This window comes from Cricetulus griseus, chromosome 7, assembly GCF_003668045.3.
Source record: "Cricetulus griseus strain 17A/GY chromosome 7, alternate assembly CriGri-PICRH-1.0, whole genome shotgun sequence".
NCBI classification, from domain to species: Eukaryota; Metazoa; Chordata; class Mammalia; order Rodentia; family Cricetidae; genus Cricetulus; species Cricetulus griseus.
Window position 1 is genome coordinate 96,292,694 of NC_048600.1, and position 25,152 is coordinate 96,317,845.

The following is a 25,152-nucleotide window of genomic DNA, read 5'->3' on the forward strand; positions in this document are numbered from 1 at the left end:
AGTCTCACAGGGTCAGACAACCTTCCTCAAAAAAATAAAATTAAAAATTATATATAACCTGGGATTGACATATAAAATAATCTTCTTTCTAATTAGAATAAAAAAATTAAAAAGTATGTATGTATGTATGTATGTATGTATGTATGTATTGGTCATTTTTCTATTGCTGTAAAGAGACACTATGACCAAAGCAACTCTTTTGGGCTTTTTTGGGTTTATTTTATTTTAAGTCAAGATTTCTTTGTGTGACAGCTCTAGCTGTCCTGGAACTCTCAACCAGGTTGGCCTGGAACTCACAGAGATCCGCCTGCCTATGCCTCCTGAGTGCTGGGATTAAAGGCATGTGCCACCATGCCAACAGGACTAAAGCAACTCTTATGAAAGAAAACATTTATCTGTGGTCTTGCTTACAGTTTCAGAGGTTTATTTAATCCATTATCATAATGGCGGTGGGGAGCATGGCAGCACTCAGACAGACATGGTGCTGGAGAAGTAGCTGAGAGTTCTACATCTGGACCCACAGGCAGCAGGAAGGGATTCTGGGCCTGGCATGGCCTTTTGAAATTTCAAAGCCCATCCCAGTGACACACTTCCTTCAACAAGGCCACACCTCTTAATCATTCTCAAGAAGTATCACTCCTAATAACTAAGCATTCAAATATATGAGCCTATGGGGGCCATTCTTATTCAAACCATCACGATGTGTGTAGATTAATACATATATTTATATAGAATAATATACCTCATTCTAATTTCAGCTGTATACATCACCAACACAGAGAACTAGACAGCTGAAACTCTAACCAGACACCTCCATGCCATAATACAGTGAAAGCCTAGCCTAGCAGGCTATGTGTGCATCTAAATCCCTTATCTCCTCAGGGCTCCCGTCTCAGGCATGCTCAGTGCCTGCTGCTTTTCATTCAGCTTTATCCCCTCTAACCCTTCAGCTCTCTTGTACACACTTGCTATCTGCCTTCTCTGGAGTGTTTGTCATTCCCTCTTCCCTGGGGAAAACCAGAAAAAGCTGATAAAGTGGATCTGTTTATGGTGAGCTCAGTTGAAAAGAGGTTGCGATGTGCAGCCTTGGCTGTTGGGGCAGAATATGAAGGAGAATTTTGTTAAAATATTTACATATCTACAGCTGAAGGCAGCATGAGGTTGAAAAAAAGAAAGCCTGGCATTGAATGGATTCAAGTTTAGACTCCCATGCTGTTGCTTGATAGATACATGTCCTAAAACCTCAATGAGCTCTGTTTAGACTGTAAGATGAAGTGATTGCCAGTGCCACTCAGCTTGTCCTAAAGCCAAGTCCTGTGCTAAGTAAGCACTGAGCACACACACAAGCCTTGACAGACTCACCTCTGGATGCAATACGACCACCTGCTCTCTAATTCCAGTCCATTTCTAGTAGGACCACAGCAGGTGCCTCAAGAGAGCTAAGCCCAAGCCCCAACTCCATAGCTGTTTCCTGGTTGGTCTGAGCCTACCACTGAGATACCATATCCTTTTCCACCACTGAACTAGACACAGCACACCAGGCAATTCTATACGAAGCAGGTCAGCAGGCATTCGGAGGAAGCTCGAGTTTTCCTTGTTCTTCAAAGAACACAAGATGATCCCAACCCTGGCCATAGATACTGTCATGTCTGGATCAATGTTCAGAGTGTACGGCCAGGTTTTAATGAGGGTGACAAACTTGAAGACAAAACCAACACAGAGAATTGAGGACAGAGATGGAAAGGCCCTCGGCTTCTCTACATTGGGCCATTGCATCAACCTAACCTTGGCTTCACATTATCAGGGGTGAGTAATCTTCCTTATCATTGATGCCTCTCTAAGTGGAATTTTGTTACTTGCTATGGAAAGCAGCTTCAATAATACATAGATCTCCCCCACTAGTCTCAGAAAGCTTAATTTCCTCACTGAGGCCATCAAGCTCTAACACCCAGTAGGTATTTAACATTTTGTCTAATTTCAAATAGACATACAATGACTCCCTTATATCAAGATGGAAAAAAAAAGACAATAGACTGTGGGGACCTAATGACTATCTAGATCAAGGGGGGAAACAATCCTACATTGCTCTCATAATTTTCTCTAGTACTGAGGATCATTCTAGGGTCTTGCCCATGCTAGGTAAGCACTCTACCACTGATGTATACCCCTAGGTCACCCTCTAAAATTCATTAAAGTCCACTCATCCGCAAGCTCCCACAATGCTGTTAGAACAAGAAAAGAACAGACACGGGAAGCCTTTAACTCGCCACTGGAATTGTCACATTTCTACTTTGAGCCTTGGGTTATTTCTCTAACAAAATGATGAGATGGGAGCTGGGTTGCATCTTAGTGGTGGAGCCTTTGCTTAGCATGTGTAAGGCCCTAGGTTTGAATCCTAGCACTGCAATAACAAACAAACAAAAAACAAGGAAAAAAAAACCCCAGAAAACAAATAAAAGACCAGCCACACTAGATGATCTTTTTTGTTGTTGTTTTTGAGACAGGGTTTCTCTGTAGCTTTGGAGCCTGTCCTATAGATGAGGCTGGCCTCGAATTCACAGAGATCCACTTGCCTCTGGCTCCCGAGTGCTGGGATTAAAGGTGTGCACCACCACCACCACCCAGCTCAGGCTAAATCATCTTTATGGGCCTCTCACACGGCACTGTTCTAGAGTCCTCAGTCAGGAAGGAAGCACTTGAAATCACCAACTGCAGGAAACAGGAGAGAGTGGGCAACCTGACTCCTCCTTGAACACCAGTGCCCCCCTAGGTAGTAGCAGTTCCCTGCAAAGCTGTACTGAGAAACTGTCTAACACTCCATGAGAGTGCCCTTAACTAGTTGGTGCTGTCTGCTATGAGATCAGGATGCCCAAAGAGTACCAGGAATGGCAATACCTGGCTTAATGTATTGCTTCACACTAGGGTTGCAGGAACCTGCCAACTGGTCTACCATGGTGTAGATACCAGACTGTTGTCTCCCATGGTCTTTATGGAAGAAAGTGTCATGGTTTAGGTTCACCCATGTTACCATCACACAGACACCCTCATGCCACTTGTCACCCATTCTCCACCCTGCAGGCTTGCTTCTATCCTGCTATACCCATCACCCATAAATGTCATATTTTCTTTTTGTTTTTTTGAGGCAGGGTTTCTCTGTATAATAGAGCCCTGGCTGTCCTAGAACTCACAGAGATCCACCTGCCTCTGCCTCTCAAGTGCCACAATGCCTGGCATATTTTCTTTTTTTTCCGATTATTACATTTTTATTATCATGTGTGAGGGAGCATACATCTGCCATAGCATGTGTGGAGGTCGGAGGATAACTTGCAGGAGTCAGTCCTCTCTTTCTATCATGTCAGACCCAGGTTTCGAACTCAAGGTTGTTGGGCTTGGAGACAAGCACCTTTATCTGCTGAGCCATCTCATTGGCCCTAAATATCAGATCTTGTAACTCTGGTTCCCCTTTCCTACAGCTGAGACACAACTAATTACACAACAGGCTCTCTAACCAAGCGTGACCTCCCCATAAAAAATGTCGTCCATAAACAATCCTGATCATTTCTTTACTCTGCCTTTTATTTTCCACTCCCTGGTACCATCCTCCCCTCTCAGCCAGAGTTATGACTCTCAGATGGATGGCCACAGTGTTGGTAACAGACAGGGGTTATTTTATTCACTAAGACATGAGGCTGTGGTGCAGCTGGCAGGACGAGAGGTGTAATTATACTGCATCTTAGAGCCACCAGCAATGAATTTCTGTATAAAAGACTAGATTTGCCATGTATTATTTATGCCAGCATCAATTTTCCCAGCTGGTTCTATTTACTGTGCAAATTCTCCTCTGTCTGTTTATGGGTTAGGCCACGGTTCAGCACCTCTGGTTACTCTATACTGAGGAAGAGCCCCACAGGGCACCATGCATATGAAACAAGTGTCTGGTTCACTGGGAGCAGGTCATATCCTCCCTCCCTGGTAAATTATATCCCTGGGACAGCATCGAGCTCATGTTCTCACCTATCAGGGTGATGTATGCAGGTGTGTGAAACCCAGTCGGCAAGCAGGGAAGAACTCTTATTCTCTGGGAGTCCCACCGAAGAACCTGAAAATCAACCTCCTTGGGGGAAATCAGATGGCTCTAGGGCTCAGAGGACTTCCTCTTTCTATATTTTTAAGTGTGAGGCATACATAAAGAGCTTTACATTTCTGAGGCTGTTTCTATGAGTAACTCAGAGACAAAGGAAATCCCATTTTGCAGGTGGGAAAACAGAGGCCAAAATAAATGGGCATGGGTGGAACAAAGGCTTCCTGGCTCAATTACTATGTGAGGGATGGTGACACATAGGGCCAGTCACTGTTGTATTTGATATCCCAAGGTAGGTTGACCTCAACCTCCATTGGAAACATACGGTGGACATCAAGGAAGAAAACTTGAGACCACGATGGACTACAATGGATTTCTAGGTCCACCCCACACACACACTGCAGCATCCTCTGGCCAGTGGCTCCATGATAGCCCACAGAGTGAAGCTGAGGAGACCAAAGCTTGTCTTCTGACAAGCCTGAGATGTCTGCACTGCCAGGTTCCCATGTGGCAGTGGACAGCAGCTGACTGGGAAAGAACACTGTGAGGGCCTTGAAGCTGTCCCTTTCCCAATAAACAGCATCATGTCTGTTTGGCAGGCAATTCTGGGCTCTGCTCCTCAGTCCCCAATGTCCCAATGTCTATCACCTCCTGTAGACCTGTTGGCTGGAAGGAGAGAGAGAAGAGAGGGAGAGATAGAATTAAGTAAAAGAATCCTTCAGTGAGATAGCAGTGGGCATGGGAACCACCCTCTCCAGGGCCCAAGATCCCTGGTGTCCCCAGTTGGCTCACCTGGCGGGGAGACTTGGTCAGACACACTGTGCGTTGGCCTCTGCCTAATGTTCCAGCCCCTTTGGTGACATCCAGGAGAATCCGGGTACTGGGCACAAAGCTCCAGGAGCGTCCCAGAGCAGGTTTGAACCTCCTACCATCCCTGTCTCGGGTCAAGTGGTTGGTCACCTGTGGAAAGGGACATAGATCCATGATGGTAGTGTGGAGGACACCTGTTCCTACCACTTCATTGTACAGACAAGAAATTTGAGGTCTCTGACTCTCCCAGGTGTTACAACGTATAGCTGAATCTAGAGCTACAACCTAGGGTTCCTGACCGGTACACAGCTTTCCACAAAGTCTCAGTGCTTTGGGCCTGACACACTCTGTATACACTCCTTCCTAGCGGAGCTAGTGCTGGGCTTGGGCCTGCCACAGGCATCTTAGACCAGTGCGCTCAACCCTTGGTGTCTGGAGTGTGTGTGTGTGTGTGTGTGTGTGTGTGTGTGTGTGTGTGTGTGGTTTGGATAAGGAACTCTGGAACTAGTCTTAAGCAACCCAGCCATAGAAACACCCAAGCCACAGCCTCCTGATGACAGCAGCTTCTTCCCTATAGACCACGCTAGAGACCGGCACCCAAGTACCCACAAACACCCAGAAGCCAAGAGAGGAAGACCCAGGACCTTGAATAAAAGAGCAAGGAAACATTCTTTCACACTGCTTGCAGGTGCACAGATTAGTATAGCATTTCCTCAAAATTGGGCGATGACCTCTCTAGACATTTAAAATACATGTAGTTGAGTGTGGTGATGCGTGTCTGTAGTCACAGCCTCTCAGGAGATGGAAGGAGGACTACTGCTTCAATCTAGGAGCTTGAGGCCAGCCTGAGCAGCCCAGTGAGACATTGTGTCAAACGCATAAAAGTAACAGGTAGCCCTGAGCCAATAATTACACCTCTCTAACCCCAGCACTCAGGAGGCAGAAGCAGGTGGACCTCTGTGAGTTCCAGGCCAACTTGGTCTACAGAGGGCTATGTAGAAAAACCCTGTCTCTAAACAAAAAAAGCAGGAAATACAATGTACAGAGTTACACATGAGTGCTCGCTGTTAGGGCTGGAGCTGTGGCTCAGCAGGTGAGAGCACACACTGCTCTTGGAGAAGACCAACAACTTCTGTTCTTACTGAGCTGTTTCCTGTCCCAACACTCTCTCCTTCCTAGAGGTTTATACAGACAAGTAGGGACTGAGGGATGTTGAGGGAACCTGGCAGCCAGAGTCTGCTTTGATATGTTAGGCATCTCGGCCATTTGTCCCAGGTTTGAGACCTAGCAACTACCTTTTTTTTTTTTTTTCTCCAATTTGTTCTGTTTTGTTTTATTGAGACAGGATCTCACTATGTATCCCAAACTGTCCTGGAATTTGAAAATCTCCTGCCTCAGCCTCTTAGTTTGAAAAGCAAAAGCATGTGCCACTATACTAGTTCTTCACATAGATTTTTTTTTAAATTAATTTATTTTTATTTTATGTGCACTGGTGTTTTGCTTGCAGATGTGTCTGTGTGAGCAGGCCAGATCTCCTTGAACTGGAGTTACAGACAGCTGTGAGCTGCCATGTGGTTACTGGGAATTGAACCTGGGTCCTCTGGACCCAAGAGCATCCAGTGCTCCTAACCTCTGAGCCATCTCTCCAGTCCCCATAAATTCTTTTTCAGAAATTTCTTCCTTCCTTCCTTCCTTCCTTCCTTCCTTCCTTCCTTCCTTCCTTCCTTTCATTCTTTCTTTTTTTGGTTTTTCAAGACAGGGTTTCTCTGTGGCTTTGGAGGCTGTCCTGGAACTAGCTCTTGTAGACCAGGTTGGTCTTGAATTCACAGAGATCCGCCTGCCTCTGCCTCCCGAGTGCTGGGATTTAAAGGTGTGCGCCACCACCATCTCGCTTTTAAAAATATTTTATTTCATTTTACACTCCAACCAAAGTTCTTCCTTCTGCCCGCCCCAGCCCACCCTTCATATAGATTCTTTAAGATGGCCATTTTTAAGCAAGACATGGGGGCACATAACTGTAATCCCAGTACTCAGAGACTGAGATAAAAGGATTCTGTGAGTTCAAGGGCTACAAGGTAAAACCCTGTTTAAAACAAACATCCTTCTTGATTTGCCAAAATAATTCTTGGACAAGATTTGGCCTGTAGTCTACAGTTTGTCAAACCCTTCTATTCTGCAATGATTTTTCTGATTCCTAATCTTGGAGCCTTTAAATAATTACTGGTTTGCTCTGTAATAAAAGTATAGTGCTAAATGTGGAGGTAACCCCTTGTAACTCCAGCCCTTGGGAGGGGAGGCAGAAGGTTCAGGAGTTCAAGATCAGCCTCAGATAATAAGTTCAAAGAAAGTGTGGGCAACATGGGACTCACTTCAAAAGAAGAGAAAAGCTGCTGGGTGTTGGTGGCACACGCCTTTAATCTCAGCACTCGGGAGGCAGAGGCAAGCGGATTTCTGTGAGTTCGAGGCCAGTCTGGTCTCCAGAGCGAGTGCCAGGATAGGCTCCAAAGCTACACAGGGAAACCCTGTCTCGAACCCCACCCCCCCAAAAAAAGAAGAGAAAAGCTTTTAGCATAAAAGAGGCCTGGAGTGGGGAGGGGTAGGGTGGTGGTGCCTTTAATCCCAGCACTCAGGAGGCAGAGACAGACAGATCTGAGTTTGAGGCCAGTCTGGTATACAGAGTGAGTTCCAGGACAGGCTCCAAAGCTATAGAGAAACCCTGTCTCGAAAAACCAAAAAGAGGCCCCAGGGGCCCTGGAGAGATGGCTCAGCAGTTAAGAGCACTGGCTGCTCTTCCAGAGGAACCAGGTTCAATTCCTAACACCCACATGACAGCTCACAGTGATCTGTAACTCTAGTTCCAGGGGATCTGACACCTACACACCAATGCATGTAAAATAAATTTAAATTAAAACAACAACAACAAAAAGAGGTCTGGAAGATCTACCCTGTTGATTACATCAGATCTCCTGGATCTCTTCAGCACCTTTCCTACCATTCACTATCTGAATAAATTGTTTTGAGCCCCTCAAAACAAGGCACAAAAGAAAAACTTATTAGTTAGCATTTTTTTAAAAAAAATAAAGATTTGTTATTATTATTTTGTTTTTAATGTGTATGGGTGTTTTTGCCCGCAATAATGTCTATGCACCATATGAAGGCCAGAAGAGGGTGTTAGAAGTCCTGAGACTGGAGTTACAGATGCTTGTGAGCTGGCCTGCTGGTGTTGGGAAGGGAACCCAGGTCCTCTGGAAGAACAGTCAATGTTCTTAACAGCTTATCCTCCTCTTTATCTTATTTGTTTGTATGTTTTTCCAGACAGGGTTTCTCTGTGTAGTCCTGGCTGTGCTAGAACTCACTCTGTAGATCAGGCTGGCCCTGAACTCAGATCTACCTGCCTCTGCCTCCTGGATTAAAGTTTGTGCAACACCACCACTCGGTTTATTTTTTAAAATTATGTGTATGTTAGTAGTGCTGATGCCACAGAGGCCAGTGGTGTCAGATCCCGCTGGAGCTAGAGTTACACTGTGAGCCAACAATGTTCCTGGGCCTGGGAACTTGACAGGGTAAGGAGATAGGATACCCCCATAGTGAGAAAGTTCATTCTTTAGATTTACCGCAATAAACACAACTTAGAAAGAAAATACAGGGCGGGAAAGATGGCTCAGCGGGTAAAAGCGCTTGCCTGGAAACCCTGGATGCCCTGAGTGTGATGCCCAGTACCATGTAAAAGTGCTAGTGGTTTGCCATCTGTAATCCTAGTCTGGCATTTTACAGAGGAGTGGGAAGCAGGGACTAGGAGAATCAGCCAGATTCGGAAGTAAAGCGGCAGAATTAAGACTTGTCTCAAAAACAAGGTGGAGGCGAGAACTGATTCCTAAAAGTTGTCCTCTGTCCTCCACATGTATGCTGTGGCACACAAATGCCTGCCGTCTTCTGGTGGTGTTCTTTGTTTGTTTGTTTGTTTGTTGTTTTATAAGAATGGGTTTCTCTGTGGCTTTGGAGGCTGTCCTGGAACTAGCCATTGTAGACCAGGTTGGTCTCCAACTCACAGAGCTCTGCCTGCCTCTGCCTCCAGTGCTGGGATTAAAGGCGTGTGCCACCATGGCCCAGCTGCCTGCCTTCTCCCGAAAATGAACATACATACATAAATAACAATGAAACAATTATAAAAAACACACAACAAGAGCCAGCTGGTGGTGGCCCATGCCTTTAATCCCAGCAAGAGGAGGCAGAAACAGGTGAATCTCTGAGTTCAAGGCCAGCCTGGTCTACAGAACAAGTTCCAGGACAGCCAAGGCTACACAAAGAAACCCTGTCTTGAAAAAACAACCAACCAACCAACCAACCAACCAAACAGAAGTCCTCCCCCCCCCCAAACCAAGATAATCCCTAACCCCTGTAGCTATTCATGGTCCAAACACCTCTTTGACATGTGGAAGCTGAGCTCTGAGCTCTGTCCTTTCCTTAAGAGCTATTATAGTTTCAAGCTGACATTTAAGAGAAACAGAGAGCTAGCTATAACTAGAAATTATGTTCATAGGAAAAGCCTCCTCACCACCACTGCCACAGCTAGGTCCCGGGCCAGGATCTTGAGCTCTCGGGCCAGCTGCATCATCAAGGCCAGGCCTGGGGGAGGAGCAAACAGGAGAGGCAGCAGAGGGCAAAAGGACAGTGCCATGAAGTGAAGTCCCCACCCCACCCCCAAGCTCCCCTTTGCCCCTTACCTTCCCTCTGCTGACCTCCCAGAAGTGGGGCAATCACGGCAGTGACAGAATCCACAATCACAACCTTCACAGTGCCTGAAGAAGATGTCGACTGTAGGGATGGGAAAAGCAGTGATGAACCAGTGACCTCTAGGGACGCCTGGAGCAAGCTCCTCTATTAGATGGCAGAGGTCAGGGAGATAATAAAGGCGGGTGACTGTTGTTTGATCCCTGAAACCCAAATAAAGATGGAAGGAGAGAACCAACTTCACAGAGTTGGCCTCTCTGACCCCCCGCACACACACACACACACACACACACACACACACACACACACACACACACGGAAGCATGCATGGGCATGTGTGTACATACACACACAATTTAAAAAAATCAAGTTTACTTTTCAGAAGTTTTTAGAAAGAAGTCAGTCAGGCTGTACAGGCCTCACTGAAGCACCTCCCCTGGCCCATTCATAAACATAACAGATCCTACTGAATCAGAGAGAGGGTCTAAGTCATAGGACACCACAAACTCTCCATCCAGGAACCCCCATACAGACTCCCGTGGCAATCTCCTTACACCCAGCCTAATGTTAGCCCTTTCTCCTCTTCTGAATCCCCTTACTGCTGCTCACTTTCACTTCAAATTCCCAAGCTTCATTTGCTGAAGAGTTAGCTCTCCACTAAAGAACCCAGGGCCTGAGCACACTGAGAAAGCATTTTACTTGAGCTATATCCTCAGCCCCTTAGTCTTCTTCATGTTTCCATCTCCTAGATTTTACCTCCAAAATCGCCCCTCCCATAGCTACCATGGTTCCATATAAAAGCAGCCAGACAGTGGTGGCACATGCCTTTAATTCCAGTGCTTAGGAGGCAGAGGCAAGTGGATCTCTGAGTTCCAGGCCAGCCTGGTCTACAGATCGAGTTCCAAGATGGCCAGGGCTATACAGAGAAACCTTGTCTGGAAAAACAAACAACAAATAAAGGCAGTTGTTTCTCTAAAAGCCCGATGGCATATCTCAGACCATAATCTGGTGTCTTTACACACATGTGAGCATGGTCCTAGCATGATCTCTGGATCTAAGTTGTCTTCCATGATTCCTTTCTTCTCTCCTTTACTTTTCAGATCCCAATTCTGCTACCTGTGTTGTTTCCATTGGCCAAGCCTTGGCTATCTGGCATTTCTGCTCTGCCTTTTGCGTGTCTCAAGTCTGGAACTGTGCGTCAATCTTCCAGCCTTAGACTCATAGCAGAAATGTGAGAAGTTAAAACCAAACTGGCTTAGGCCCTTCTCAGCCCTTTTCAGCTAAATGGTATAGCAAGCCTTTTGCTGCTTTTGCTGAGGACCTGGATTTGATTCCCAGTTCCCACAAGATGGCTCACAACCTTCTATAACTAAGTTCCAAGTGGATTCAATGTCCTCTTCTTGCCTTCAAGGGCACCAGACAAGCACGCCATGCATATACATTCATACACATAGAATATAATTTTAAAACCTAAAAGAAAAAGAAAAAAAGCCAAGTGCCATGCAAAATCTCCTTCTTCCTTCCTTATAAATATTAGTCTGAACATGTTCAGATACTGGGTAGAAATCTCCTGACATCAGTGAGGATGGGCCCAGCCCCCAATTCAAAATCTGTAAAGAGATGACTTGCTTTTGGCCAACTATAGCTAGAGGGATACCTCAGGGGCAGCATTTGCCTGAAGTGTATAGGCCCTGGATTAGATCACTAGAATTGGCATCACAAAAAAGAAAAAAAAATATTTATTTACATGTATGTACATGTGCACACATATTCATGACAGGCCACTTGGAGCCAGTGGACAACTTGTAGAAGTCAGTTCTTTTCTTCCACCATGTGGTTCCTGAGGATTGAACCTGGGTTGTAAGGATTGGCAGCAAGTACCTTTATCCATGAAACTTCCTTACCAGATCCTATCATCACAATTCAAAGAACAAACCTGTCCAGGGCCGGTGATGTAACCTTTAATCTCAGTAGAAGCAGGCAGATCTCTGGGAGTTTGAGGCCAGCCTAGTCTACAGAGTGAGTTCCAGGACAGCCAGGGCTGTTACACAGAGAAAACCCGTTTTGGAAAAAACTGAACAAGAAAACACCTGGATCAGGGGGTGTCAATTGGGCACACCTTTGGTTCCAGCACTCAGGAGGCAGAATCAGACAGATCTCTGGGAGTTTGAGGCCAGCCTGGTCTACAGAGCAAGTTCCAGGACAGTCTCCAAAGCTACAGAAAAACCCTGTCTCCCAAAAACCAAACTAACCAAAGCAAATACCAAACCAATCTGGCTAACTAAATGTAAGAAGACAGAGTCTACTAGTGGTCTTAGAGGTTTTTTTTTGTTGTTGTTGGTTTTTCGAGATGGGGTTTCTCTGTGCAGCCCTGGCTGTCCTAGAACTTGCACTGTAGATCAGGCTGGCCTCAAACTCAGAGATCCACCTGCCTCTGCCTCCCAAGTGCTGGGATTAAAGGTGTGTGTCATCACCACCCCACTACATTTTTCTCCTAAAAGGGAAGAGATAATAAAAAAAAAATCTTCTATCTCTTACTTGTTTGAATATGGAGCATGTATCTGTATAGAAAATGCTTGGGGCCATAATAGTCACTTGCCAATTTTGAGGCAATGAGTAAGAAAATCAGACCAAGGACTCAGTGACAGCCTCCAATCTCACAAAAGACAATCAGATTGTCTCAAGAGTCCAGTCTCTTAGCCAGACATGGTGAAGTATACCTTTAATCCCAGCACTCAGGAGACAGGGCAGGGGGATCTCTGTAAATTCCCAACCATCCAGGCTACATAGTGAGACCAGCCCCCCCACCTCTCTTACTCTATTACACACACACACACACACACACACACACACACACACACACACACACACACACACACGGAGACAGAGAGAGAGAGAGAGAGAGAGAGAGAGAGAGAGAGAGAGAGAGAGAGAGTTTTCCTAATTGATTTCAGTGAGTAATGCAGAGATGAAGACAATATAATTCTGTACTCAAGGAGCTCACTGTTGTACAGGGCTGGTGAGCCTGTAAACAATGAAGCACATGAATTATGAATTAAGCACCAAGGAATTCCACCTGAGGCTCAGGCAGGCAGGGGTGGAGGGATGGGGGGTGGCAAACACAGCTGGAGCTGTAACACTGGACACATGCAATCCAAGTAGAGTCTGTAGGACACCTGGCCCAATACAGACAACACCTGGCCAGATGGGTAAAGCAGAAACAGGCAGATGAGCAGGCTCACCTGCTGGGCCATGGAGCCCCGAAGGTCCTGTAGCATATCCAGCATCTGGAAGATGTCAAATACATGCACCACCTGTATCCTCTGGAGAGCACCTGCCTGAGGGGTGGGACAGAGAAGCAGGGACTTGGAAAGGAGATCCCGGAAAGCAATAAATGTAATCACAAAGCTGCAAAAGCAAAGAGGCACTTAGACACAGTGCTGGCATCGGAATGGCAAATGGGTTTTGCCTAATGGGCTGGATCTCACAGTGGTGACTACCTGGGTGCTGAGCTGTAAGACATTCAGGATCCAGCAGGAAGGACAGATATGATTGATTAGTGATGCCTGCCCTGGCAAGAAATGGGCTGGAAACACAGATACAGGCCTTTGCCGCCTCTGATTTATGGTACTCGAGGACTTGGAAGTTCCTGGAGAATCAGTGTGGGTGGCATCCAAGCTGGGATGATGACATTAACATGAGCAGCTCTAGGAATGCAGAGGACGCTCCAGTTTCAAAGTAAGAAATGATGATTCTCATAGATGGTGTATATTCTTACAATGTAGTCATGAAGTCTTCTAACATGAGGATTTTAAAGGAACCCAGCCATCTTGCCCCCTACCTGTTTCTCCTCATCTTGGGTTCTAGCCTGTAGTAGCTGCAGGAGGCGGGATGCTGTCATTCCTCCACTGGAATCAACATACAGTACATTCTGCTGCAGGCTATGGGCCACATTTGCAGCCACACACAGGCACACCTTTCAGAGACAAGATAGGGAACTGAGTAAACCTAAGCCCTTGGAGAAGAGGATCTCACCAGGCAGCTTCTCCACTGAATCCTGCCCAGATTCCAACAACATACACTGGCTAAGGCCACACTCATTCTCAGCCCCTATGTGGTCTGTTCTGACCTTCCAACAACACAGAGACACATGCAAGAACTCCCTGAGGAATCCAGGTCAATGCACCCACCTCCCCCAACCCTCCCCTCTGTTGGCTCCAAGGGTACCTGGGTTTTTCCGCTACCTGGACCTCCTACAATTTCAGTCACCTCCCCTGTATAGAGGCCAGCATCAAGTAGTTTGTCCAGGCTGATGGTTGGAAGGGGATGGAAAAAGAAAGGAGAGAAGAAGCTGTATTAAGTCTGCAGATAAGGCCGGGCATTGGTGGAGCACACCTTTAATCCCAGCACTTGGGAAGCAGAGGCAGGAGCATCTCTGTGAGTTCGAGGCCAGCCTGGTCTACAGAGGGAGTGCCAGGATAGGCTCCAAAGCTACACAGAGAAACCCTGTCTCGAAAAACAAAAACAAAAATCTGCAGATAAATTTGGACTGGGGCAATAGCAACATGAGACCTGACCCAAAAAAAAAAAAAAAAAAAAAAAAAAATATATATATATATATATTATATATATAGTATATATATATATATATATAAAAGCTTAATGGTAGAGTAGTTGCTTATTATATGCAAACCCTGAGTTCAATCTCTAGTATGGGTGGCAGGTCAGGAAGGAGGTTGGAGGTTGGGGAGCGTTGGCATTCACTATTGTAGAATCTTGTAATTCATGAGCACAGAAAGTCTCTCCATTTATTTGATTCACCTTTGATCTTCTTCATCAGCATTTTTTATTTTCAGCATACAAATTCTACATGGTCTTTGTCAGACTTAGACCTATGTATTTCATTTCCTTAGATGTGGCAGCAAATGGCATTGCGTTTTTAATTTCAGTTTTCAAATGTTCATTGTGAGTTTACCGAAATGCAATTGATTTTTACGTGTTGATCTTGTATCCCCAGACCTTGCTAAACTCGATTATTAGTTCTGGGAGTTTGTAATTATTTTTTATTTGCTTGTTTTTGTCTGCCTCCCTCATCTGGTAGGAGCATCCCGGGGGGGGGGGGGGCAAAGACTGGGTCTTTATCCTTGTTTTGTCTCCAGTATTAGCACAGAGCCGAAAACCCTGAAGGCACACAGTAAATGTTACTGAAGAAATGACAAGAACAGTGGCTTGAATGTCAAAACTCAGGCTGTGGAATCCTTGAGATGAACTTCAAAACATGGTCACTTCCTAACCTCACTCCTGTCCCCAACCAACATGAAAACAAGTTACCACTACTCTCCATGTGCTGCCCAGGACGGGGGTGGGGGTGGGGGTGGGCTAAAGTTTCTGTGTGGCAGGCAGCCTGGATCAATGCCTGACTGTCATACACCTCCCTTCCTAACTCGGCAAATATAGTCAAAGACTGCACTGCAGGCCTCTGAAGAGGTTCTTGATGACCAACCATGACATATCAGCACATGACAAGCAGCAACCAGTCACCACTCCACCTATTTTAACTCCAGGGACCACAGGCTCCTGCCTGTCAAAATCTGGTCCTTACTCCAGCTCTGTGGCTTCTGTGTACATCCTGGGTGTGTTTAATAAGCCTCTACTTAATAGGTCTCCAGCCTCTGCTTCTGAATCCCATTCTCCCTGAGACACCAGAAGCCCAGGTCCATCATAGCAGCTCTTCTTGGTGTGTTCTCCAACAGCATCAGCAACACAGTGAGAGACTCTAGACTTAGATCCTGCTTCTGAACAGAGTTTAAAAACTCCATCCAGGTTAGGCTGGCATGAGGGCTTGGTCAATAAAAGTGCTTGCCTTCCAAGCATGAGGTCCTTAGTTTGAGCCAAAGAACATACTAAAAAAAACTGGGGACTGGAGAGATGGCTCAGCAGTTAAGAGCAATGACTACTCTTCCAGAGTAGCGCCTACATGGCAGCTCACAACTGTCTGTAACTCCAAGATCTGACACCCTCACACAGACATGCATGCAGACAAAACACCAATGCACATAGAATAAAAATAAATTTAAAAAAATCTGTGAGGGGCCTCTGGAGACAAGAGGTATCAGATGCCCTGGGTGGTTGTGAGCCAACTTTTCATACCTACACCCTGTCTGAAAGAAATCTCTTGTCACTGGGCGGTGGTGGCGCACGCCTTTAGTCCCAGCACTCAGGAGGCAGAGGCAGGTGGATGTCTGTGAGTTTGAGACTAGCCTGGTCTACAAGAGCTAGTTCCAGGACAGCCTCCAAAGCCACAGAGAAACCCTGAAACCCTGTCTCAAAAAACAAAACAAACAAACAAACAAACAAACAAAAAGTCTGTCACATCTCTCCTCACAGCCCATAACAACACCACCAGATCATCCCTGATAAACATCTTCTGGCCGGCCCATCCATCCTGCACATCTCTGCCCCTTGGCCTACAAATGCTTTCACAGTGGACTCTCATTGTGAAAACAGTCCAGCCAGAATTAAGTTCTTAGACATGACCTCCAGTGCCCAATCTATCTACCATCTAACCTAGTAGCTGCAGGATCTTATGCCGGTGCCTGAACCTAAGTCCCTATTCCTTCATGTACACATACATAGATGATTTCAAGGGCAGTGAACTCACATTAGGGGTTATGAAGGACAAATGAAATGCATGCCATGAAATGCTGAGCACAGTGTCAGAGTCAAGGTGAGCACTCAGGGCCAGCTCTGCCTATGCCAAGGCTACCTGTCCCACCCTGAGCCCCCACCCCCACCCATGAATACTGCAGCTGCAATCCTGCCAGTGTACCTTCTCACTGTTCCTTCTGTGGATGCTGGTTTTATAAGTTCCCTGGGCTCCAAAGCCAATGTGCCTCCTTGCCGCACCCACAAGTCTCCCATATACACTAACCACCATACTTAAGAGTGGGAGCCTTGCCTCACTCGTACAGATAGTATCTGCATGTGTCTGGCACCCAGTAGGCACTCAGCCAATGTTTGATGGATTACAAACACAGACCCCCCAAACAGTGGAAGCAAGCACCAGACTGTGCGGACCTTGCCAAGAGTGTGTTGTGGAAACAGCAAGGGCCAGACCAATCCAAAGACCTTTGTGATAGCAGTGTTATTCATCAAACTCCGCACAAACAGGCCAGAAGAGAGGTCAGGCTTACTTGGCCAGAAAATGCCAGCTGTCTTCCAATTCTTTCCCAACCCGAACAACAGGGCACAATATAACTGCTCTTTTCAGTGAGTGTACATGTTCCTGGCTGCTGCCTCCTACGGCAAAGGCATAAGGCTCTGGGTTATATTTCCCTGGGCTCACTTCTGCCGACCCCTCCTCTTAGGCTAACCACAAAGGAGGTCAACAATCTCTAACATCGGGGCTGGAGAGATGGCTCAGAGGTTAAGAGTACCAGCTGCTCTTCCAGAGGTCCTGAGTTCAATTCCCAGCAACCACATGGTGGCTCACAACCATCCGTTATGAGATCTGGTGCCCTCTTCTGGTGTGCAGATATACATGGAAGCAGAATATTGTATACATAATAAATAAAATCTTTGGAAAAAAAATCTCTAACATCTAGAGTCTATGGTAGTGGGTCCTGACCCTCCTGGGAAATTGAACAATCCTTTCACAGGGGTCACATATCAGATATTTACATTACAATTTGTAACAATGGCAAACTTATAGTTATGAAGTAGCAACAAAAATAATTCTATGGTTGGGGGTCTCCACAACATGAGGAACTGTATTAAAGGGTCACAGCATTAGGAAGGTTGAGAACCACTGCCCTAGGGTCAGACTTTAGGTGCAGACTCCCAGGAAATCTCAATCCTGTCCTGGTCTCACTTACCTTATCCTGAAGTATCAGAGACTCTACTGAAAACTGGGATATTAGGGGGGATGAGAGGGAGAACTGAGGTTGGAATGTAAAATGAAACTTAAAAAATAAATTATAAAAAATGGGGCATTAGTGACATCATGTGTTACAGGACAATGGCTCTTCAGTGGGAAATGATGTCTCCTAGGTGATACTGAGTCATATCTGGAGACATTTTTGATTGTTACAACTCAGGGCAGAAGAAATGACCTGGTATCTGATGGGTAGAGCCCAGGGTTACTGCTAAACGTCTCTCAATGCACAGGATACCCCTACCCTAGCAAATGATTACTTGCTCCCTAAGTCTCAATAGTGCTGAGGCTAAGAACCCCTGTCTTTATACTCTAAGGGGAAAAAAAAAAATCTCAGGAGTTCAGATGCCTCTAGGTTCCCTGACATATCCAGACTGCCCTCACCGGTCCTGCCCTTTGTAGTCTCCGCATGGGAAGCTCGGCTTTCAAGTTCTTGCCCAGGTAAACATACAAACCTTCCAATGCCTGTGGACAGGATGGCAGTGGAAGTCTTCAGTTCCTCATATAGGTCTGCTCCGTTTAATGGGAAAGCCGAGAACTGCGCCAGCAATACCCTCCTCAGGGCAACCAGGGCCTGCCAAAAGTACGGACACACAGTCTCCAGAGCACCCAGACTGCCAGTGACCAGCTTGTCCCGCAGAGCAATCTAGGTCTAGTGCCCCTTAGCAACTTCCGGGAACTCTGATTCTGCAGCATGGGGACCCGCTCTAGAAGAGACATTGGGATGGAGTTTGCACATGGTAAGCTCACCTTGTAGGACAAGCCACACTTCTGGGCTACCTCCTCCAGGTTAGCAGCTGCCAGGTCCGCCACTGGAAAGAGACCAAGAGCAACCTATTAACAACAGGAATGCTTTAGTTTTGCCACGCTTGCCTTTTCCTCTGTTGGGAAATGGCGTTAAGGTCTTAGTCTACTCCCCATCTCAAGCACGCAGGCCCTGATGCAGGACCCGGAGAGGAGCCCAGCACACAGTCGAGTCCTCTGTCTCCGTCTTGACTCCTGAGAACCCCATACTGAGGTCAAATTGTGGCCTCCGGTTAGATTGAAACGCCCCGCACGTGTGCCAACACCATGGCGCCGACCCCCGCGGTCGTGCCCATGTTATGTGTCACGAGCCCAGGAGGTCACCTGTCTTGATCCTTTGGCCCTTCAGAAGCTGGACGATCTCTTCGGTGAGGCCCGGGCACAGCCCCACCCTGAGCACGCCCATGTTTCCTGCAAACCCGGGGCGCCCCGGGGGCTGTCACATGGGCGCCCGCCGAGACCCCCCACTAGGTCCCACTTCTGGAAAGAGTCTCGGCACGCCAGCGCGGGAAGGGGGCGGGAAGAGGATGCAGATCGGGGTGAGGGACACCAGCCCTTCCAAACTCCAGAGCCCTGGACCCGCCCCCTCCCGGCGGACGCTTCCGGGTTCCGCAACTGGAGCGGCTTTTGTGGCCCAGGCCTGTAGCGCCATCTGCTGACCAAGCGGGCAAACGCGGCGGCCTTCAGGCTAGGGCCAACCACCTGCCAGTCTCAGCTACTCCCTCCCTCCCTCCCCCTCTTTCTGCCTCTCTCCTCTCTTTCTCTTTCCTCTCTTCTCTCTCCCTCTCTCTTCTCTGTCCTCTCTCTCCCTCTCCTCCCTCTCTCTATCTCCTCTCTCCTCCTCTCTCCCTCTCCTCTCCCCCTGCCCCCCCCCCCCGAGTCCCTTGTGTACTAGCCTCCATTCCCAACGCTAGGGACATTCACACCCTACTTACTGAGTGAAGCATACCCGCCTTCTAGTAGCATTCACGTTAGGGAAACAGACAATAAGGAGCAATCAGTTCACACCATTACAGATTGTATGATCCAGTGAAGTTCACACCTGCACCCCTGTATTTTCCAAAAAAAAAAAAAGTGTTTTAAGTTTTATCTTATGCATATAAATGTTTTGCCTGCATGGATGTCTGTGCACCCCTTACGTGACTGGTGCCTGAGGAGGCCAAAGAGGGGGGTCAGATTCCCTTGGACTTGTTACAGATGGGGGCTAGAGAAGTGGCTTAGCAGTTAGGAGCACTGGTTGTTCTAGAGGACCAGCGTTCATAACTCAGCATCTACTTCTCTAGCCCCATATTTTCTGAAGGTTTTTCTTTTCTGAGACATGATTTCTCTGTGCGTCTCTAGCTGTCTTGCTACTTACTGTATAGACCAGGCTGGCCACCTCCTGAGTGTTTTGAATGAGGATGTACACCATCACCACCAGGCATTTTCCAAAGATTTTAGTGGGAGTCAATGCTTGAGTATTTAGAACATGTGAAACACAGTTTACTATTTTGAAATGTTCTTTACCACATCCAGTGGGAGAAATAAAGCAGTGTCACAAACCTTTGAGTGAGGTTCTGTTTCTCTCTGTATTTTGTAGTTGAGTTGTGACTCAGGAAGACATTTATTCTCCGAGTTACGCAGCTAGCAAGCACAGAATTGAATCTCAAGCCCACATCCAACTGCAAAGCCAGTGTTTCTGAACTTGTTTTCTCCCCTCCCCGGAAGATGTGGGTTCGCTTTCTACCTTGTGCTCTCTCCATAGCAGAGAAGTCTGGCCCATTTTTAGAAATATTTCCCCATGTTCACCATTGTCTCTCCATTGTTCAGGGTATTTGGAATTCTAGCATTAAAGCCATCTTCTCTGGGAGCTACAACCTACAGAAAGCTTTCACTGTGCCTGTGCTACTGGCCACAGTGGGATTTCCTGCTTAGATGTCAGGACAGAAAGCCTTAGCATCAGTAGGCAAAGTCATCCTCTTTAATGACTCTATGACTCAGCCCAGGTGGTGTTTCTCTGTCACTAGCCTGCTCCTCCTTCCAGGACAGCTCTAAAGTACACAGGTTGTTAAGCCTTTTGAAGTCCTCAGATGACAGAGCAGCTGTGGCCACAAATGTGGCCTAGAAGGGGCCATGTGTGCTGGAAGGGGCCAGGAAGTTTGTTTTCTTGGCTCTACCCCACCGTTCACACAGTCTTTTGGTTTCTCCAGCTGCACAGAAAACCTCACATCAAGGGGAGGCTGGCCCCTAATTGTTACACTCTAGGACGATTGTGAAGTCAGCTCATTAGACACCCATCCCACCCAAACTAAGGGCGGGACCTTTGCCTCAGTTTTTCTCTGCTTCCTGCCAGTTGGTTGTCCTGCACAGTGGTGACGGCTCTGATCCCACCCCCACCAGATGGCAACAGAGGTGTTCTGTAAAGTGGGGGATGGGGAGGAGGCTGTACCGAAGAAGAAGGAAACCCTCAGCATTATAAATGTGGTTGACCAACTGCCGAAGCCCTGTCCAAACCCCAAGTTTTTGAACCGGCCCATGGCTACCAAAGGCCTCCCGCTTTCCTCAAGACGCAGCTTGGTCAACTACTTAGAGGAAGACACCACCAATGTCATGTAAGATACAATTCTGGGCCCTTCTTTCAAAGGCTGGGAAAGCTTTGCAGCCCACCCTGGGGTCCCTCAGGGAAGAACAAGATAGCAGGTTCCCCATGCATCCCCTGTGCCCCACGTCAGTTGTGAATGCCTGCAGGTTGCCACCTCTAGGAGACCTTTCTGGATTGGTTAGCTAGGTGGTCGCTACCAGCACTCTGCCCCATCCGGGCTTCTCCCTTTCATTTCTCCCACTGGATTGTCCTTGCCCTGGTCCACTGGCCCTCTTAGTAAATGTGGGTTTCCTCTACTTTATGCCACTAAATTCTTTTCCTCTCGGTGAGAAATATAACCCGGTGTTAAGTTGGGAATGCAAAGCTGGGAAGCATAGCCCCTGCCTTCAAAGAACATCAGGCCTTGTGTGAGTGGTGTTGGTGTTATACATACATGTAGTTAAAACATGGACACACATAAGTTAAAAGCAACAAATATTCATGTCACAAGACACATGAGATGGACAAAATGGCCGAAGCCTCTGCTACATGTATCAGCACAGACAAATCAAAACACAACACAGAGCAAAACCCAAGTTTTGGATAGGTATGTGCCGGACGATGCCTCTTATTTATATAGAGTCTAAAGACATGCAAAGTAATAGGTCTTGCCTTGGGTTAATGTACATATGCAACAAGCCTAAGATGACACATAGTGAATAACAAACAAAAACTTCCTTTGCCAACTGGAGGATATGTAGTGTGAGAGAAGCATCCAGGGGTCTTGGTAATGCTAATGTGTCTTAATTTCTGAAGTTGGATGAGAGCAAATAAAAGTGTGTATTTAAAATACCCCCTAATTTAAAAAAAAAACATAAGAATGGGGGATGTCGTCGGGCGTTGGTGGCTCATGCCTTTAATCCCAGCACTCGGGAGGCAGAGGCAGGCAGATCTCTGTGAGTTCGAGGCCAGCCTGGTCTCCAGAGTGAGTGCCAGGATAGGCTCCAAACTACACAGAGAAACCCTGTCTTGAAAAAAACCAAAAAAAAAAAAAAAAAAAAAGAATGGGGGGATGTCTTAGTTACTATTCTGTTGCTGTGAGGAGACACCATGACCAAGGCAGCTTACAGAAGAAAGCATTTAACTGTGGGCTCGCTTACAGGTAGAGAGGGCTAGTCCAGTGTCATCAGGGCAGGAAGCATAGTGGCAGGCAGGCAGGTGTGGTGCTGGAGCACTAGCTGAGAGCTTACTTACATCTGATCCCCAAATTTCGGGGGGACAGATTGGGGGGTGGTGCTCTGTCTTTTTTTTTTAAGATTTATTTATTTTTATTTTTATGTTCATTGTTGTTTTGCCTACATGTATGTCTGTGAAGGTGTCAGATTCCCCTGGAATTGAAGCTACAGACAGTTGTAAGCTGCCATGTAGGTGCTGGGACTTGAATCCAGGTCCTCTAAAAGAGCATCCTGTACTCTTAAGCACTGAGTCCTATCTCCAGTCCTGGTGCCAGCTTTTGGACTATCAAATCCCACCTACAGTGATACACTTCCTTCAACAAGGCCACACCTCCTACCCCTTCCATGTCAGTTCCTCTAATTGGGGACTAAGCTTTCAAACATCTGAGCCTGGGGGGGGGGGGGCATTCTCATTCAAAACACCACAGGGAACAAGGATTTTTTGTTTTGTTGTGTTCACATTTTCTTTTTCTTTCTTTTTTTTTTTTTTTTGAGTCAAGGGTCTCACCATATAGGCCAGACTGGCTTAGGACTTTCCATCTTCCCACCTCAGTCTCCTGAGTACTAGAACAAGAACATTCCTCTAATATACATATTGCACATAATATAGACTATTGGTTTTACATGTAGTATGTTCCAAGCTGCTCCACAGTTGGGGATGCTGGTAGAGTGAGCCCCCCAGGTCATGCGTTCAGGGTTCCTCAGGCTAGATGGATTGGGGTGGGGTGGCCTCCCTCATCTGACATCCATGTCTTTCCCACTCCAGGAAGCAGATGCCGGAAGATTCAGAATACAGCTCCGATGACACTAGTATGTCCCCCATATCATCCACTCTGTTGAACCCCATCAAACTGGCCATGACTCAGCCCAACAGCAGCTTCTTTGCAGGGATGCTGGAGGGTGAGCTGAACAAACTCAGTTTATCGTCAATGGCCAAGAACACAGAAAAGGAAAAATTGGCCATTTGCCCCCTCTCATCTAATGGCCAGGTGGCCCCCAGGGGCCTGTTGGACCTTGACAACCCTGCAGTGGACACGGATACCTCCTCAACACGCTCCGAGTCTTCTGTGGTCATGGATGTGCCAGAGGCCCCCTTCATCTGTGAACACACTGTTGGCGATTCCACAGCTGTGGTATGGTTTTCTCTTGGTGAAGGCTTACAGTGTGGGGGCTGTGGGGAGTGTGAAGGCCTCAGCACTGCATTTGGATCTCAAGTTCATGGTTATGGAAGGAAGAAGGGCAGGGGTGTCTATGGAGCTTTAGTGCAAGATGAAATGGGCTCACTGCTTCCCTGTTCAATGCGGAGGAGATTCAGATAGTTTCACAGGAATTCTGAGAAAGGTTGCTTCCAGTTGAGTAATGGCTGGAACTGGGAAATGTAGAAGTGAGGAGCAGCCTCAATGTGTCATTGCTTCTAACCAAGTGCTACTGACAGTCATGCTCCTCTAGGCCATTTTGTTAATATTTAGACTACTAGGCTCCATCCCTAGAGGGTTTGAAGGAGGCCTGATAATGCACACTGTTTAAATAGTTCCAGGCAATGGAAACAATATGGTTAAGTCCCTGATGTTGAGCCAGACTTCTAGTCTGTCATTTAGCTGCTGTGTGACACTCTCTGCAGGTGGAAAAGATGGTTTCCATAGGTAGCTTTCAGCTGACCTGACCGTTTAGGTCTACGGAGTGAGGAGCACCCTGTGGTGGAGCAGTGGGTAGAGCTCCTCCCTTCCCCAGGGAGGCATGTGTACTTTCCTCTAGACCTGGAACAGGAATGGAAGTGCCACTGTGACCTATCCCAAGGGTCAGGATAGACCTGAGGAAACCTGGGCTCTCTTTTCCCCTAGATTTCCTGGACTTATGCTGTGGGCAAGCAGCAAGTCAGTTTCTACCAGGTCCTACTGCAGGAGGCAACCAAGCAGGGTGACAAGGATATGCCCAGGGTCAAGAACCGCCCCTGGATCTTCAACAAGATCCTGGGCACCACTGTCAAGCTGATGGAGCTGAAGCCAAACACAAGTTACTGCCTTACTGTCCGTGCAGCCAACACAGCGGGGGTGGGGAAGTGGTGCAAGCCCTATAAAGTAAGTCCTAGTAGCAGAAAGGCCCAGGGCTGGGGAGGGAGGTCCGATCCAGAGAACTAAGGCATCAAAGGACAGAACCATTGGCTCAGATAGGTGAGAAACTACAAGTGGACAAGTAGAAGACCAAACAGGAGGCTGGAACATGCCCCCAGTGTCATGTTGTCCTTGCTTGCTTATGCCTGGACCCAGAAGCATTAATCCCAGACCTCTATCTTCTGGGAGGTTTAGGGGTTAAGCTGTTCAGGGCCCATTAGAAATGCAAACTGATAATTGTAGCACTATTGCCACGGTGTTCATTTTCCAAAGCTAAGAATTCTCATATACCTCAATTTCAGTAATTGTGAACAGACTAGAAATTGAGGAGAAAAAGAGACCAAAAGGAACAGCTTGCAGGTGTCAGGGGCCTAGGGTAGAGGACCCCACAATATCTATGTTGCATGAGGCTAAGGTCTCACTTAGCAGCAAGAGGGTGATGGAGATGAGTGAAGAGCCACTCTCTGGCCTGGAAGGGCATCCTGAGGGTGATTGTTTTATTTCAGTTTGCAACTGTACCTACTGACTTCAACAGCTTTCCTGAGAACAATCCCATCCAGGTCACTGTGCAGCGTAAACAACCCCAGAGGAGAACCGTGTCCATGGCAATGGAGGAGATGCGGAGGCTGGAGGATCTGGAATACCTATATCCATATTAGGAGGCGTGGGTCAAGGTTATCCCTTGCCCACAAATCCTCAGGAACCAGAATTGTGAGATGTACTGTACCACCAAGCACCAAGCCAAAGAACAGCTAGTTACCCTGTTAGCCAACGGCCTGGGGCAGATGTACTGGAACCTCACCCTTGGATCTGGGTCAAGGATAGACATGAGCCCCATCCACCTAGAGACCTTAGGTTGGGTCAGGATCAGCCATTGCCCAACAGCT

At 47.1% G+C, this 25,152-nt stretch overlaps 2 protein-coding genes across 2 annotated transcripts; one reads left to right on the forward strand and one right to left on the reverse strand.

Annotated features, from left to right (window-relative positions):
• Window positions 1-3,555: 3,555 nt before the first annotated feature.
• Window positions 3,556-18,955, reverse strand: Rad51d (RAD51 paralog D). Its single transcript, XM_027426482.2, has 10 exons — window positions 18,684-18,955; window positions 18,306-18,367; window positions 18,011-18,129; window positions 13,850-13,931; window positions 13,464-13,598; window positions 12,865-12,960; window positions 9,616-9,706; window positions 9,447-9,517; window positions 4,874-5,041; window positions 3,556-4,747 (listed from the first exon to the last, which is right to left on the reverse strand). Exons 1-10 carry the CDS (start codon window positions 18,763-18,765, stop codon window positions 4,664-4,666), a joined length of 990 nt encoding a protein of 329 aa, XP_027282283.1. The 5' UTR covers window positions 18,766-18,955; the 3' UTR covers window positions 3,556-4,663.
• A 1,783-nt stretch (window positions 18,956-20,738) lies between these two features.
• Window positions 20,739-24,924, forward strand: Fndc8 (fibronectin type III domain containing 8). Its single transcript, XM_027426481.2, has 4 exons — window positions 20,739-20,950; window positions 22,921-23,287; window positions 23,996-24,232; window positions 24,772-24,924. Exons 1-4 carry the CDS (start codon window positions 20,739-20,741, stop codon window positions 24,922-24,924), a joined length of 969 nt encoding a protein of 322 aa, XP_027282282.1.
• Window positions 24,925-25,152: the final 228 nt, after the last annotated feature.